The following is a 16,859-nucleotide window of genomic DNA, read 5'->3' as shown; positions in this document are numbered from 1 at the left end:
TTTCCTTCTGTTTTTTATCATTAGGGTTTGTGTAAACAAACAACCTTACAGAAGAAACAAACATTGTTTTTAACCTCAAAAACTTCTCTCCTGTTATGAACATATATATATACATACACAAACATGCATATTACCATATATATATATATATATATATACATTCCATGCTATAGCTGAAATAAAATAAAATAAAATGCACCTCTTTTCAGTTCAACAATGATGCTTTTATTTTGACAGGTGTTATAGGAAGCTGCTTTTATTTTGACAGTGCTTTGTGAGGAGTTTTATATATCAACTAAAACAAACGCAGCTAAGAGCAGAGTTCAGTTTCCTGCAACATTTTGTGTTCCTGCTTTTAATTTGTCTTTGGAGCGTTTGGAACAAACCGACCTCACTGGATTTTGAGATATTTGTAAATGCGCAAGGTAGGTTGATAGGTCAAATGTAACATGTAACAGTCACATGTAACATCACAACCTTCACATGTAACATGTTCCTGAGGGTGAATGTTTGAGGTCATATTGGTCCTCTCATGTTGTTTATTTTCTGTGATAATGTTCATGCATGTTGTTTTTATGTTCAGGATGACACGTGTTTGTTCTTCCCATCTTCAGGCGTTTGCTACAGGAGGGTGAGTTCAGTTCACATTATTGATATGTGTCATCCTAAATTAATCAAATTAGATAAAATTATTTTAATAATAATACAAATAATGAATTCAAAAAGAAAAAACTTTTCAACAAATAATCCAAATAATTAATATTAATTAGTAGAGCTACTAACTCTTAATAATACTACAATACTGATACTTTAATCTGTGATACTGTGATATTAATTCTATATTATGTTTGAATCATGTTTGGTTTTTGGACTTCCATAAAAGTACAAAAGTTTCATCTATTAAATGTGTTAAGGTTGTATGTGTGTGTGTGTGTGTGTGTGTGTGTGTGTGTTGTGTCTATATACGTATAGACACAGATCTATAGACACAGAAGAGCTCTCCAATCAGCACCGTTGTGAGTCACATTCAGGATCTGACCACATGTGGAGGATGGACACAGTCTGTCCCTCTGTCCTCAGTGACGGCATCGCGGTCATGAAAATGGGGCAGACAGGAGATCACAGTAACCTTTGACCTCCAAAATCTAATCTGATCAGACACACATGGACAGAAGAGACAATGGGACACAGGGGGACATGGAAGGACCGAACAGTGGACCGGTCCTTGAGACAGAATAAAACCAGCAGACAGCTTCACCGTTTGTCATCCATCTGATTTTATTAGAGGACTTTTAGAAAATGCTCAGCAGGGGATTCACTGACAGATGAACCAATCGGAGGACGGCGAAGACTCACAGGTGCTCAGGTGTCACTCAGCTTTGTTTCTCTTCACAGCTCCAGGTAACCTGTCCTGCAGCCTGAAAACACAGAAACCCCTGTCAGCTGGGTGTCCTTCCTGCCTGCCTGTCCTCTCCCTGCACCGTTCTGCAGGTTTTCTGCTGCTGACTAGTTCTGGTCCGGTTTCTTGACTTGAACCATGGTTATTGATGCCGCAGCGCTAACCTGCTCCTGATCAGTTAGCAGAGCTAAGTTCAAGATAACCAATCAAAACTTACAACCCTGTTTCCAAAAAAGATGTGACGCTGCGTAAAGTGTAAATAAAAACAGAATGTGATGATTTGTAAATCATGTAAACTCATATTTATTTGAAAATAGACAACATATCAAACGTTGAAACGGAGAAATTGTATTGTTTTAGAAAAATATATGCTGATTTGGATTTTAATGCCAGCCACATGTTTTTAAAATGTTGGGACAGGGTCATGTTTACCATTGTGCTGCATCACCTTTTCTTTTAACAACACTGTAAACGTTTGTCACCCGGACTCTTCTACTATGGAGCCATGCTGTTGGAATACGTGCAGAATGTGGTTTTGCTGAAATAAACAAGACCTTCCCTGAAAGAGACGTTGTCTGGATGACAGCATACAGTATGTATATATCATTCAGTATTAATGGTTCCTTCCTAGATGTACAAGCTATCCATGTCATGTGCACTAATGCATCCCTGTACCATCACAGATGCTCGCTTTTTAACTGAGCGCTGAAAACAAGCTGGATGGTCCCTCTCCTCTGGTTTCTTCTTTGCATGGTAGAGTTTTAACCTGCATTTGTGGATGCAGTGATGAACTGTGTTCACAGACGATGGCTTTCAGAAGTGTTCCTGAGCCCATGCAGTGATTTCCACGACAGAATTGTCTTTTTTTAATGCAGCGCTGCCTGAGGGCCCGAAGATCACAGCCATCCAATTTTGGTTTTCAGCCTTGTCCCTTGTGTAGAGATTTCTCCAGATTCTCTGAATCTTTTCATGATATTATGAACCGTAGATGATGAAATCCACAATTATTTTAAATTTTACGTTGAATCTTTCACAGACTGATGAACCTCTCACCGTCTTCCCTGCTGAGACTCTGCCTCTCTGAAAATATATTTTTATACCCAATCATGTCACTGATCTGTTGCCAGATAACCTAATTTGTTGTGAGATGTTCCACCAGGTGTTTTTTTGTTTTTTTAGGGTTACACAACTTTTCCAGTCTTTTGTTGACCCTGTCCCAAATTTTGTTCGTTTTTTGCAACGAGTTGCTGCCATGAAATTACAAATAAGCATATTGTTTTTTTTATCAAACTATAAAATTTCTCAGTTTCAACATATTTTGTCTTTGGTCTATTTTCATTAAATATGAGTTTACATGATTTACAAATCCTAACATTCTGTTTTTATTTACATTTTACACAGCTTTTTAGGAAACAGGGTTGTATAAAAGCTCCGCCTCCTGACCAATCAATGACATCAGTGATGGTAGGAGACGGCGTGGAGCTGACAGTGAGACATCTCTGTGGAGGACAGAGTGTTCAGAGACACACAGTCCTCTTTGTCTCTCTAACAGCTAGATTCATGTCATGCAGCTTCTGTCCTCTGATATCGTCCTACAGCGGGGACGGACAGATGCTGTGGACACTCAGAAGATGAGACAGAAACCGACCGTCTGCTTTGGAACTGTTTTATTTCTTATCGTCTCTGTCAGGTACCGTCGGGGGCCATCAATGATCAACAGCTGATAATCACACACACATGCGGTTTAATCTCAAACATGTAATAAACACGTTTACTTACTTCTGCAGAGTCTCCTCCAGTCTCAATCGAAACAACTCGATGTGATGATCAATCTTAGCCTGAACACACACACACACACACACACACACACACACAGGTGCACTCAGGTCAGAGGAAGCAAGTCATAATGTCAACAATGTTTCCAACATGGCGTATAAAACTGTTTCTCACATTCTGTCTACGTTACGGAGGAAACGGCGACGTACCTTTTTCTTCTGGTAGATCAGTGGCGTGGTGAAGAAAATAATATCAGCTGGACACAAACACAAAAACAGTCAATCACACTATGTTCAATTAATTAATTAATTAACAATCTGGTCAGGAACAAACACTCACCGAGGATCAAGATGGTGACTCCATTAAACACAGCTCCGACATATGTCATCACCCACATGACAGCAGCAAGCTGAAACATGACGATAAACAGCTGAAACATGATGATAAACAACTGAAACAGGACGATAAACAGCTGAAACATGACGATAAACAGCTGAAATATGACGGTAAACAGCTGAAACAGGATGACAAACAGCTGAAACATGACAATAAACAGCTGAAATATGACGGTAAACAGCTGAAACATGATGATAAACAACTGAAACAGGACGACAAACAGCTGAAACATGATGATAAACAACTGAAACAGGACGACAAACAGCTGATCAGCTGGTCAGTTTTGAGTCTCCCCAGGACCTGAAATAGAACTCTTGTCCCCTGCAGGACCCTCCTCAAGCCTTAGATGGACCATAAGACCAGTTTAAAAGACTACAGGATGAGGTAACACCTGTAACCATAGTAATCATCACATTGGACTGGACTCCATGCTAACATTAGCCCCCACGCTAACAGAGTACAGACCTTCAGAGAGTCGACCAGGTCTTCAACCAGCAGCAGCCTCCTGGTCTGAGCGCTGAACCAGTTCAGGTGGACCAGACCCTGATCAGCCAGCTGGCGGACCGCCTCCGTGGACACCGAGATGTCCCGGTCCAGAAGAAACCTGAGAGGGACGAATACAAGGGGCAGGAGGACATGAACACGTGTGTCTGGGTGTTATTGTGCTTTACTGTGTTACTGTGTGTGATTGATGCTGTGTGTCTGTTTGTTATTGTACTATTGTATGTGTCTGTGTGTGTCTGTGTTATTTTGAGTCTGTTATTTTGTGTGTCTGTGTGTTATTGTGTGTATGAGTGTTATTGTGGTATTTTGTGTGTCTGTGTGTGTCTGAGTGTTACTGTGGTATTTTGTGTGTCTGTGTGTGTCTGTGTGTTACTGTGGTATTTTGTGTGTCTGTGTGTGTCTGTGTGTTACTGTGGTATTTTGTGTGTCTGTGTATTACTTGAATGGATGACCTTCGTCGGACTTTTGGACCGCCTGTATTACCGACTTATAAACCCTGCAGACAGGTAGCAGACAACTCTTAAAATGACATCATTTCTTGTGATTTACACCTCTCTCTGAGGTCATTGATCTGTGAATTGAAGCCCCGCCCACCTGAAGGTGATAGTGACACAGAGGCAGGCCAGCAGCAGGTAGGACACCACGCTGATGACTGACAGTGTTGCCACAGAGATGAGAATCAGCAGCGATAGGCCAAACGCTGACGCTGACTTCCTGGGTTCTCTCCAGTGGATGAGCTGCAGGGCTGAGACAGAGAAGACGGTTGGACAGCTGGAAGACACCTGGACACGTCCTCAGAAACAGACCCGCTGCTGCACAGCACGATGGGTAATAATTTATCCTTTTCAGCTCAACGATGCACAAAGAATGACGAGCCAGGACCAGGACCAGGTCCAGGACATGGACCAAATCCAGGACCAGGAACATAACAAGAACCAAAACCATAACCGGGACCAGAAACAGAAACAGAAACACAGCCTTCAGGGACCTTCAGGAACCCTCGGGAACCTTTAGGAATGCTTAGGATCCTTCAGGAGCCCTCAGGAACCTCCGGGAACCTTCAGGAACCTTCAGGAACCTTTAGCAACCTTCAGGAACCCTTACGAACCTTCAGGGACCTTCGGGAACTTGCGGGAATGACCAGGGACCTTCAGGGACCCTTAGGAACCCTCGGGACCCTTCAGGAACCCTCAGGGACCCTCAGGAACCTTCAGGAACTCGGTTTGTTCAACGGATGTGTTCCCCACCTCCCCCCCAGTATAATCCCAATTTAACCCTCACACACATGAAGTCATGTGAATTAGATTACAGAGGCGGAGCTACATACCACAACCTCTTACAGACCACCAGCTGCTGTCAGAGTCCAGTCTGAGGTTCTGGTCTGGTTCTGTACGACTGTTGTAACTAACAGGATTTGTGTGTTGATGCAACGATGTCATCAATAAACTACACACACATTCTGATCAATACGATCTCAGAAACAAACAAAAGATCACTTTACACGATGGTTCTGTTGCAAGTGGAACACAGAGAACGTTTCAATAACAGATTATTGAGTTCTGAACAGGAACCACAGACTGACACACACACACACACACACACACACACACACACACACACACACTGCTTCTTGAATCAGTCAGCTGATCAGTTCACTCAGAACAAAACAGCTTTGTCTCCTGGTTAACAGGTCAGAGGTCAACTCTCACCAGAACTGGATAACAGCAGGAAAGCAGCTGGCAGGTTGAAGGATCAGTCCACTTCCTGTTTACAACAAACATTTAAGCATCATAAATATGATGAACCAGTCAGCCAATCGGCAGCCGATCAACTCCATGACAACCTGCTGATTGAGATGTGTGAAAGCTCTGGAGACAGTAAGTGGCCTTTAAGTTCAGGTTGTTGTTGTTGTTGTTGCAGCTGAAGTTGTGGAGCTTTTGACTGCTTCACCTGAGCTTTCATCCCAACCTGGAGCAGCCTATCAGGTGTGTGCTCTTACCTGAGTGTGTGAGGTCTCTGAGCGTGGAAGAGGAGCAGTTGTTGGATGAAAAAGAGCTGGAGCTGCTGCTGGTTGAGTCGGCCATTTTCTGCTTCTTCTCCTGCAGGTTGAGTTTGATTGTGTGTGACCTGCTGCTCTGGAAGCTGTGCTGATGGCCAACTGGGGGCGTGGCTTGGTATGGGGGCGTGTCCACATGATATGCTGGTTTTTAACCCTCTGTATTCATGTAAAGTTGATCGGAGCAGGTGGATGTGATGAATTCAGAAGCTGTGGGTGTGTTTGATTTTTTTTTCATCCTGGCAGGACATTAAACCTTAATCGTCAAGATTACATCATAGCTCGTTAAATAACAAGCTCATTCCAGAATGCATCTGTTCTTATAGATGACTGACTGTAACAGTGTTTTCAATTTACAACCCTGTTTCCAAAACAGTCGTGACGCTGTGTAAAATGTAAATAAAAACAGAATGTGATTATTTGTAAATCATGTAAATTCGCATCACCTCTTCTTTTAACAACACTGGAGATTTGAAAGTGAAATGTTGTCCCATTCTGGCCAGATATAGGATTTAAGGTCTCAACAGTTTAGGGTCTCTGTTGTATTTTTCATTTCATGATGCTCCAAATGTTTTCAATGGGTGACAGGTCTGGACTGCATGAGGCCAGTTTATCACCCAGACTTGACCTTGACTTTGATATTGACATTGACATTGACCTGGACCTGGACAGTGACCGTGACCTGGACCGTGGCCTGGACCTGGAGGGCAGCAGTGAGAGTCGGAGCAGAGCGGGGCAGAGTTGTTGAATCTTGCATCACTCATGTACAGGTCAACACACTCAAACACACAACAGTGACTGATGCAGTAAAAACAGGAATGGGTGGTGAAGCTTTTGGCAGGTCGGCCCTCTTTGGACCGGGACAAGCAGATCTAGATGATCTAGAAGATTTCAGGCTGACAGCCAAATCGCTTGATGGAGACTTGATAGAAGCGAGGCAGGTTTTTCTAGAAGTGAGCACGGTCCAGCGGCCCGATTCCTCGTTACATGAATGAGGGCCGAACTCTCCGAGCCTTCGGAACCTTTAGGAGTTCAGAAAAACTCATGACACTCTCATCGAAGATTTAAGGATCTGAATGAAACCAGGTTTTAAAAAATATCTCAACACTGAAGTACATGTGAAGAAGAGAGGTTTGAATCACACAGACCAGTTCCAGACCTGGTCCAAGTCCAGGAGGAGACCAGGTCCAGGAGGAGACCAGGTCCAGGAAGACACCAGGTCCAGGAGGAGACCAGGTCCAGGAGGAGACCAGGTCCAGGAGGACACCAGGTCCAGGAGGACACCAGGTCCAGGAGGAGACCAGGTCCAGGAAGACACCAGGTCCAGGAGGACACCAGGTCCAGGAAGACACCAGGTCCAGGAGGACACCAGGCCCAGGAGGAGACCAGGTCCAGGAGGAGACCAGGTCCAGGAGGAAGCCCGGGCTCATCTGCAGCAGTGATCTACAACATGTTAATAGAGACTTGGAGCTTCAAAATAAAAGCATGTGTGAACTGGAATGATTTCTCACCGCTGGATTTCACCGGGCGCGGTTCGATGATGTCACGTCCTCCACACGGCGGCGTTCACAAGCCATCTGTCATCTTTCCTCCATGTTTGTGTTCCTGGCTGATGAACTCTTTTGGTCGTTAAACCAAGATGTTAACATTTGCCTGTTTCCAGTGTTTTTGTTCCATTTTTGACTGTGGTGGGGCAAAAAGACATTTGAACATCTTGATTTGGGTTTAGGGGGAATGATAATGTTTGTTTTTTAAGGATTTATTTAAAAACATAATTGTCTTATTTACAGCTAATGAAAATAACATTGGTTGTAGCCCTGCAGTTCTTCTATGATACTATTCTGCTGTAGTTTCCTTTCTGTAAATACCTTATAAAAGAGATGCAGAGTTAAAACAAAACTGGGGCCACAAGATAAAGGATAGAGATGCCGACATAGTTAATGTACGTCAGTGGTGAACATTTTCCACATCTTAGGTTTTAATTAATTCATGTGGACCCCAATGGTCCTGGTAAAGTGGGACGTTTGGACCCGCCTTGACAGTTGTCCCCGTTGTTGGTAATCCAATCTTGCTAGCATGACTGTACATTACAAAAACCCTTTGTGCACATTGACTTAAGGTTTTATTTTTTTCTCTTTTTACCATCATCATTTCTAGACCACGTATATTTACCTGCTCTGCATCTCATATTGTGGCATTTTTGCTCAAGCCACTTTTGATGCTGCTTGCAAAACTGGGATTTTTTAACGATGATAATGGTCAAAATTTCTGCACTGCTGTGAGAAAGAAAAAAAAAAAAAAAAAAAAAAAGGCCTCTTCTGTCCGGAAGATGACAGTCAGTGTTAAACCAATAGGAGACGAGCGCATGTGACTCTCAGCCAATCGGATGCAGCTCCCCTTTCTCCGCGCAAGAGGAGTATAAAAGACCCCGCACCCTGAAACCCAACAGCTTCTTACACAGGACTCCTTGACAGTCGGTCGTGAAAGTAAAGTTTATCTCCATCCTTGTTGTTTCATCTCCAAAGTAAAAGCAAAAATGGTGAGTAAACTAAAAATCTTTTAATCTAAGATAACTAAAATGTTTAACGTGAGATCGATTTATTGGCATTATGAGGCTTTGATGTAAATTACCGAAATGGGAGCTTCGAGGGTTATATCCAGCTGGAAAGCATTTAAACATTTGCATAGTTTTGTAATGGGTAAATGTGGGAACGGGTTTCTGTCTCCCTGTGGACACTATTAAGGAAAATTGTCCCGCCTCCTATAAGACAAAATGACTGATAATTCACCTGTCAGACGTTGTGGGAATAAATGTAGACAATGAATGGCTGGCCGGCGAGTAACAAAGAGGTTTTTTTTGTCTGTGGCAGGAAGGCGCTGTTTTCTATTTGTAGTAATGAAGACAGCTAAGCAGGGGAGGGAGGGATTGGATACCTCCCTCATTTTAGAGGTGGACGGGGGATTAGTTCGTGTTTTTGCCCGTAATTTACGGGCTGTCGTCGTCGCTAACGGTCCACCTCATCCTCACCGCCGTCTGATGCAGCAGGTTGTCTCCCATCACTGTCCGGCCTTAACGGCTGCAGTGCGTTTATCTGTGGACCCGCCCTGGTCCCTCGGGAGAGTCCATGTTCATCCGCCATAGGGGTGTGTGACGTCACCAGAGCAGGGCGAGACACGTTTAACGCGCTTTCACGTTCGACGTGTTTATTTCGATGCTTGGTTTATATACGCGATTTTAATTCAGAAATATATATATTTTTTGTAATTTGACAATTTACCTTTAGCTCATTTAACAGCCACGGGTGGTGGCTAAAGGAGCTCCCCCCCCCAGTTGTTGAAATGATTTTGACCTGGTTACAGTTGGAGTGATCTGCATTGATTGATTTAGGTACAAATCAATTTATTTATTACTACATCGTATTTTTGTCAGATAAAATAATTTTTCTGTCTTGATCATATTAAATGCACCATCATTGATCGTGTTAGCCTGAATAAACTGATTCAAACACTAAATGTGTAACATATTGGCTTTTATCAGGTGACTCGGTCATGAGGTTGTGATATCTGGTGCGGTATGAAGTCTGTATTTCTACCTCATTCATTCGGTCCTCAGGTTTTTAAGTTGACCTACTCATTTAATGAGTAATCTGAAGTACGTGATTAGTTGTAGTTAAAACACATTTGGTTAACATTAACTCTAATTCTTGTTTTCCTGCAGCGTGAGTGTATCTCAGTGCACGTTGGTCAGGCCGGTGTCCAGATTGGTAACGCCTGCTGGGAGCTCTACTGCCTGGAACATGGGATCCAGCCGGACGGACAGATGCCAAGTGACAAGACCAGGGGAGGAGGAGACGACTCCTTCAACACTTTCTTCAGCGAGACTGGAGCTGGAAAACACGTCCCCAGAGCTGTTTTTGTGGACCTGGAGCCCACTGTCATCGGTAAGTGTCCTCAATTCAAACTGAACTTTAATCTAAGTAAATACAAGTGAAATATCTGGATGTCAATGAACCACGCCTAAATCAATGCCTGTTTTTGTCTCCTTAGATGAGGTGCGCTCTGGGACCTACCGCCAGCTGTTCCACCCTGAGCAGCTGATCACTGGAAAGGAGGATGCCGCCAACAACTACGCCCGTGGACACTACACCATCGGCAAAGAGATCATCGACCTGGTTCTGGACAGGATCCGCAAACTGGTGGGTGAATTCATACCGCTTATTTTCCAATTCAACTTCAAATTGTCAAATCAAATGACATGACTGCATCTCGTATGTGGTTTCCGTCTCTCCCTCTCTGTCTTCAGGCTGATCAGTGCACCGGTCTTCAGGGCTTCCTGGTTTTCCACAGCTTCGGTGGCGGCACCGGCTCCGGTTTCACCTCCCTGCTGATGGAGCGTCTGTCCGTCGACTACGGCAAGAAGTCCAAGCTGGAGTTCTCCATCTACCCAGCTCCCCAGGTGTCCACGGCTGTGGTGGAGCCCTACAACGCCATCCTGACCACCCACACCACCCTCGAGCACTCCGACTGTGCCTTCATGGTAGATAACGAGGCCATCTACGACATCTGCCGTAGGAACCTCGATATCGAGCGTCCTTCCTACACCAACCTGAACAGGTTGATCAGTCAGATCGTGTCCTCCATCACTGCTTCCCTTCGTTTCGATGGTGCCCTCAATGTTGATCTGACAGAGTTCCAGACCAACTTGGTGCCCTATCCCCGTATCCACTTCCCTCTGGCCACCTACGCCCCCGTCATCTCTGCCGAGAAGGCGTACCACGAGCAGCTCACTGTGTCCGAGATCACAAACGCCTGCTTCGAGCCGGCCAATCAGATGGTCAAATGTGACCCTCGTCACGGCAAGTACATGGCTTGCTGCCTCTTGTACCGTGGTGACGTGGTGCCCAAAGATGTCAACGCTGCCATCGCCACCATTAAAACCAAGCGCACCATCCAGTTTGTGGACTGGTGCCCCACTGGTTTCAAGGTGGGCATCAACTACCAGCCGCCCACCGTAGTTCCCGGTGGAGACCTGGCCAAGGTCCAGAGGGCCGTGTGCATGCTGAGCAACACCACTGCTATTGCAGAGGCCTGGGCTCGGCTCGACCACAAGTTTGATCTGATGTACGCTAAGCGTGCCTTTGTTCACTGGTATGTAGGTGAGGGTATGGAGGAGGGAGAGTTCTCCGAGGCCAGAGAAGACATGGCAGCTCTGGAGAAGGATTACGAGGAGGTCGGAGTCGACTCCGTTGAGGGTGAAGGAGAGGAGGAAGGAGAGGAGTATTAAAAGGGACCTCAAGGCCCTAAATGTAGAATGAATGGTTAATTAAAATGGTCAAAGAGCGCCATCATAAGTTCTCTGATGTAGTTCTGTCAAACATCTGGCTTATTGTTGGCATTTGTTCACTCGTGTTAATGTGTTAGATGGTCTCTAAATGAACAACAAAATAATGGTAAAAATTGTGTTTCTTTTTTTTTTGTGATGTTCAGATGTACCATGGAGATATTAAAGGAGTTAACTGCTGGATTTTGTCTTTCAATTTTTTTTTTCCAAAAAAGGAAGTCATACTGAAAACCCTAAAGAATTCATTCAAACTATGAAATACTGATCACACAAATGCCAAATCTTTCCAGTTCCACACCCGGCTCGACACAAAACATTACTCTTAATGCACCTGAAAGAGTTTCTTTGGCTCTACTACTCACCTGATCATGACAATGGCTGTATGTATTTATTAGTGTTACAGCAGCCAAGTCACAAAAACAAACACTAACAGTTTTAAAGACACTCAGAAGTTAAAACTAAAATAAATCACAATACTTTAAAAGGTTCCTTGTGATATTCTGTATTAGTCTATTACATAGTTGTATATTAGTTTGAATGCATGTTAAAGTGCTTCTTTAGAGTGGCTTAAATGAGAAGTGGAAATAAAGAACAAGTGAATTTATATAGACATATGGGGCTGCATAAATTATTGGGGTCAAGTTTTAATGATAAAAACTTCCCAAAACATGTTTAACCGGCAGCATTATTTCATGACAGTCCACAAACTCCCATCTTCTCTTCAGCATGATGAAGCTCTTAATATATGGGGCCCTCTGGTGGTGGCAGAGTGTTAGTGCATCAAAACCTTGAAGCTCCAGGAGGAGGCTGTGATGGAAAGGAAATCCACCAAATGTAAGAATAAATGAAAAATACATGTCAAAAACAATGTTTTCATCTGCCAATTAAAAGAAATATTATTACAAGATTTTATAAACATTGTCAAAATATCCAGTTTCATTTCCTTTACTTAAAACTAAGGAATTATGTCTTAGACGGTAACTAAAGTAGTCTACAGTAATGAGTACTATGTTAAGCTAAATGTACTTGAGACTATTTCCTGCTTTAGTATATTACAATTCAAAAGGGAAATATTGCACTGATAGCTGTAGTTATTACTTATCTACAAACATGGATGTATTGTAAAATTAACTTTTAATGTATCATGCATCCTTTGAAGATTAAACATGTAGTTCTCAGTTTAAGGCCTGTGAGCCTTTACAAAAAAAGCAGTTTCTTAGGACTCTCAAAATTTCAGATGATTATTGTCCTCTGATTGTCTCAAATCGTATTATTTGATTACATATTTGAGGCCCAGTGAGGGACATTTATCTATTTTATTTTTAAAAAATAAATTAAATAAAATAAAGATTATTAAAAAATCCACAAATATGAGTACAAATTTGTGAAGCAGAACTTGTCTTCTTTTATTTTATTTCTACCACTTTAATCATCTGACAACCCTTCAGGTTTATCTTGTGAGGCTTTGGAGGGTCGCGGCAACTACTTTGGGAAATATAAAATTATTCTATCTAGCTGTATGTAAAGCAGTTAAAACTATCTCTGCCTCACCCGGCTACAGCAGTAAACTTCTGCTTACACATGGATGTATCCGATTTTTAAAACCAATGATGTGATATGAACCACCCGGGGCTATTTGTCAGCATATAGTGTGTACTTTTACTTTAAATACTTCAAGTTCATTTAGCTGACAATACTGCTGGTCTTCTGTCTTTAGAAGGAGGTTGCAGGACTTTACTTGTGCTGTGTTTTTACATATTTGTATTGAAGGTTTTACGAAAATAAATTATCTGAATACTTCTACCATTTTATTGTTTGTTAATACTACTAATAGTTTGTATTTTGAAGGCAAAGTTTGACTTTTAATGTCGTATTACTAGGTTATTGAGTACTACTTGTACTCTGTTTTTTCGGGGGGTTAAAAATATCAGGAAACAGCCAGTCTGAAAATAGAAACATTTAGAAGACTCCGTTAAGTAACTGACGTGTGAAGACAATAGAAAACAAAAGTAAATAACGATTGCAAAACTTTTTCTTTTTTTTAAGTATTCACTTCCGGTGCAAAGCCGACTGCTGTCAGTTGAATTGCCCCACTTTCACGAAGAGCTCGTGGCGTGTCAATGAAAAAGCAAACTGTTTCATTTTGACCAATAGGAACGCGGCCCGTGTGACGTCAAACCAATCGGATTCAGCAGCCCGTTTCCGGCCGGTCAGAAAGTATAAATAGCCCCGCCCAGCAGAAAGGCACTAGTTACCTCCAGCACTGGACTCATCAAGGCCCGTTCGTTGGAGCTAACTCTGTTGCTTCCTCTTCCTCAACTCTTCTCAACATCCGGAACCATGGTGAGTTTAAAAAGTTAGTGGTGTTGTTTTAACCAAATTTTAAAAAAAATAAAAATTAAAAAAAATAAAATAAAATAAAAAAAGGATTTGTTTTGATAATGTAACAGACAGATAACTGAATAAAAACTTTTGAATGAGCAGAATTAAATGTTAACATTTGAACTGAAACAATAATGTACAAAAGTGAACATTTCAGACTGTTATCTAAACTTCGTCATGAAGCGAGTCGTGTTTGGTGGAAGTCGACAAGGGGCACAGCCCAAATTCAGGCTGTCCGGTTCCCTCTCTCGGTTCGCCCATGGACCTATTTGGTCGGTGTACTTCCAGCCTGAAGCATTCCTCTGATTTCTAGTGCCTCTTTGAAGGGGGCCTTTATGAAACTGTAACCACAGGCTTTTTCAAACAAAACCTATTCACTCAAAGCTTTGAGCTTTTTTTTTTTTTTTTAATGTTTAATCTTCCAGCCTGTTAAAACTCTAACCAGCTGCAGCTGTTTGGTTTGTTCCACTTCTTAACTTTGATGTGAAAATGTTTGTTCTCGACACAAAGACTTTTTTTTTCTTCTTCTTCTGAAGTCCATGAACAGTCAGCCTCTTTGTGATATTTCTGTCCCTAAAGATGTTCAGTTCAGACTGTGTGCGAAACATGTCAGGCGGCTGTAGTCATGCTGTTTGTGCGTCACATTTTTTAACAAAGGAGCCTATTTTTCTCTTCCTTGGATGCTGCATTAGATCAAGCGCAGTCCTAAACATGTGATGAGTCTCCTTGAGCGAGTAATCGGTGAAAAGTAGAACGAGGATTTTTTTTTTTCCTTTTCTTTTCTTTCTGTCTTTCTTCAGCCAACCAAGTTTTCCGTGTGTGTGTTTATATATAAATGTAGTTCTAGTTACAAAAAATGAACTGGATTTACTTTTTTTTCTTCTTCTTCTTCTTCTTTTCTTTCTTTCTTTCCACAGCGTGAGTGTATCTCAGTGCACGTTGGTCAGGCCGGTGTCCAGATTGGTAACGCCTGCTGGGAGCTCTACTGCCTGGAACATGGGATCCAGCCGGACGGACAGATGCCAAGTGACAAGACCAGGGGAGGAGGAGACGACTCCTTCAACACTTTCTTCAGCGAGACTGGAGCTGGAAAACACGTCCCCAGAGCTGTTTTTGTGGACCTGGAGCCCACTGTCATCGGTAAGTGTCCTCAATTCAAGCTGAACTTTAATCTAAGTAAATAGAAGTGAAATATCTGGATGTCAATGAACCACGCCTAAATCAATGCCCGTTGTTGTCTCCTTAGATGAGGTGCGCTCTGGGATCTACCGCCAGCTGTTCCACCCTGAGCAGCTGATCACTGGAAAGGAGGATGCCGCCAACAACTACGCCCGTGGACACTACACCATCGGCAAAGAGATCATCGACCTGGTTCTGGACAGGATCCGCAAACTGGTGGGTGAATTCATACCGGTTATTTTCCAATTCAACTTCAAATTGTCAAATCAAATGACATGGCTGCATCTCGTATGTGGTTTCCGTCTCTCCCTCTCTGTCTTCAGGCTGATCAGTGCACCGGTCTTCAGGGCTTCCTGGTTTTCCACAGCTTCGGTGGCGGCACCGGCTCCGGTTTCACCTCCCTGCTGATGGAGCGTCTGTCCGTCGACTACGGCAAGAAATCCAAGCTGGAGTTCTCCATCTACCCAGCTCCCCAGGTGTCCACGGCTGTGGTGGAGCCCTACAACGCCATCCTGACCACCCACACCACCCTCGAGCACTCCGACTGTGCCTTCATGGTAGATAACGAGGCCATCTACGACATCTGCCGTAGGAACCTCGATATCGAGCGTCCTTCCTACACCAACCTGAACAGGTTGATCAGTCAGATCGTGTCCTCCATCACTGCTTCCCTTCGTTTCGATGGTGCCCTCAATGTTGATCTGACAGAGTTCCAGACCAACTTGGTGCCCTATCCCCGTATCCACTTCCCTCTGGCCACCTACGCCCCCGTCATCTCTGCCGAGAAGGCGTACCACGAGCAGCTCACTGTGTCCGAGATCACAAACGCCTGCTTCGAGCCGGCCAATCAGATGGTCAAATGTGACCCTCGTCACGGCAAGTACATGGCTTGCTGCCTCTTGTACCGTGGTGACGTGGTGCCCAAAGATGTCAACGCTGCCATCGCCACCATTAAAACCAAGCGCACCATCCAGTTTGTGGACTGGTGCCCCACTGGTTTCAAGGTGGGCATCAACTACCAGCCGCCCACCGTAGTTCCCGGTGGAGACCTGGCCAAGGTCCAGAGGGCCGTGTGCATGCTGAGCAACACCACTGCTATTGCAGAGGCCTGGGCTCGGCTCGACCACAAGTTTGATCTGATGTACGCTAAGCGTGCCTTCGTTCACTGGTATGTAGGTGAGGGTATGGAGGAGGGAGAGTTCTCCGAGGCCAGAGAAGACATGGCAGCTCTGGAGAAGGATTACGAGGAGGTCGGAACAGATAGTTTGGGAGAGGAAGATGACGGGGAAGAGTATTAAAAAGACATTACTCCATGTTTGGTGGTCTGTGTCTTTATTAATGTCAAAAAATAAAGCTCTTTTATTTACCACACTATTGTCAGCTTCTCTTTAATTCATTTATCATGTTAGGCAGAAATGATGCAGTGTTAGCAATTTCCTGTTTTAATAGATAAAGTTTCTGTCGTTCTCATTCAGACTAAACACTTCATGTTTCACTCTTCTCCACTGACAAACCCTGAAACATAACATTTACCTCATGGTATAATATTTTTAGTGTTACTTTGAAGCTTACATATACTTTAACTATAGAGCTGACGCTCTACTCATTTTAGTTAAATGGGGGCGGTGATGTTCAGATTTTGGACTCCACCATGTTGAAGTTAATAAAAACCACAAACTAAACAAACTATTTGATGTTGTTGCAAATATCATGTAGTTCAACTCAAGATGTAATTTCTATCTTTTAAAATTGAAATAAAGGTGGGACACACGGCAACAACTGAGGAAAAATAGATAAAAATGGGCCAAGAAAAGACCGAGTCAAGA

General features: G+C 43.3%; 3 protein-coding genes across 3 annotated transcripts; 2 read left to right on the top strand and 1 right to left on the bottom strand.

The window, feature by feature from the left end:
• Positions 1-1,276: 1,276 nt before the first annotated feature.
• On the bottom strand, positions 1,277-6,170 carry LOC138209055 (reticulon-3-B-like). The gene is made up of 8 exons (XM_069167401.1): positions 6,075-6,170; positions 4,670-4,820; positions 4,515-4,571; positions 4,037-4,175; positions 3,515-3,584; positions 3,385-3,431; positions 3,179-3,237; positions 1,277-1,418 (listed from the first exon to the last, which is right to left on the bottom strand). Exons 1-8 carry the CDS (start codon positions 6,157-6,159, stop codon positions 1,370-1,372), a joined length of 657 nt encoding a protein of 218 aa, XP_069023502.1. The 5' UTR covers positions 6,160-6,170; the 3' UTR covers positions 1,277-1,369.
• Positions 6,171-8,560: 2,390 nt separating this feature from the next.
• LOC138208914 (tubulin alpha chain-like) lies at positions 8,561-11,652 on the top strand. The gene is made up of 4 exons (XM_069167144.1): positions 8,561-8,670; positions 9,850-10,072; positions 10,179-10,327; positions 10,435-11,652. Exons 1-4 carry the CDS (start codon positions 8,668-8,670, stop codon positions 11,413-11,415), a joined length of 1,356 nt encoding a protein of 451 aa, XP_069023245.1. The 5' UTR covers positions 8,561-8,667; the 3' UTR covers positions 11,416-11,652.
• Positions 11,653-14,760: 3,108 nt separating this feature from the next.
• Positions 14,761-16,402, top strand: LOC138209670 (tubulin alpha-1C chain-like). The gene is made up of 3 exons (XM_069168403.1): positions 14,761-14,994; positions 15,101-15,249; positions 15,357-16,402. Exons 1-3 carry the CDS (start codon positions 14,874-14,876, stop codon positions 16,329-16,331), a joined length of 1,245 nt encoding a protein of 414 aa, XP_069024504.1. The 5' UTR covers positions 14,761-14,873; the 3' UTR covers positions 16,332-16,402.
• Positions 16,403-16,859: the final 457 nt, after the last annotated feature.

The sequence above is a fragment of the Embiotoca jacksoni genome, unplaced genomic scaffold, assembly GCF_022577435.1.
Source record: "Embiotoca jacksoni isolate LCO1_2020_lvr unplaced genomic scaffold, fEmbJac1.0.p SCAF_4, whole genome shotgun sequence".
NCBI lineage: Eukaryota > Metazoa > Chordata > Actinopteri > Embiotocidae > Embiotoca > Embiotoca jacksoni.
The sequence above is the reverse complement of the archived record's forward strand: the minus strand, read 5'-3'. Positions and strand labels throughout refer to the sequence as shown.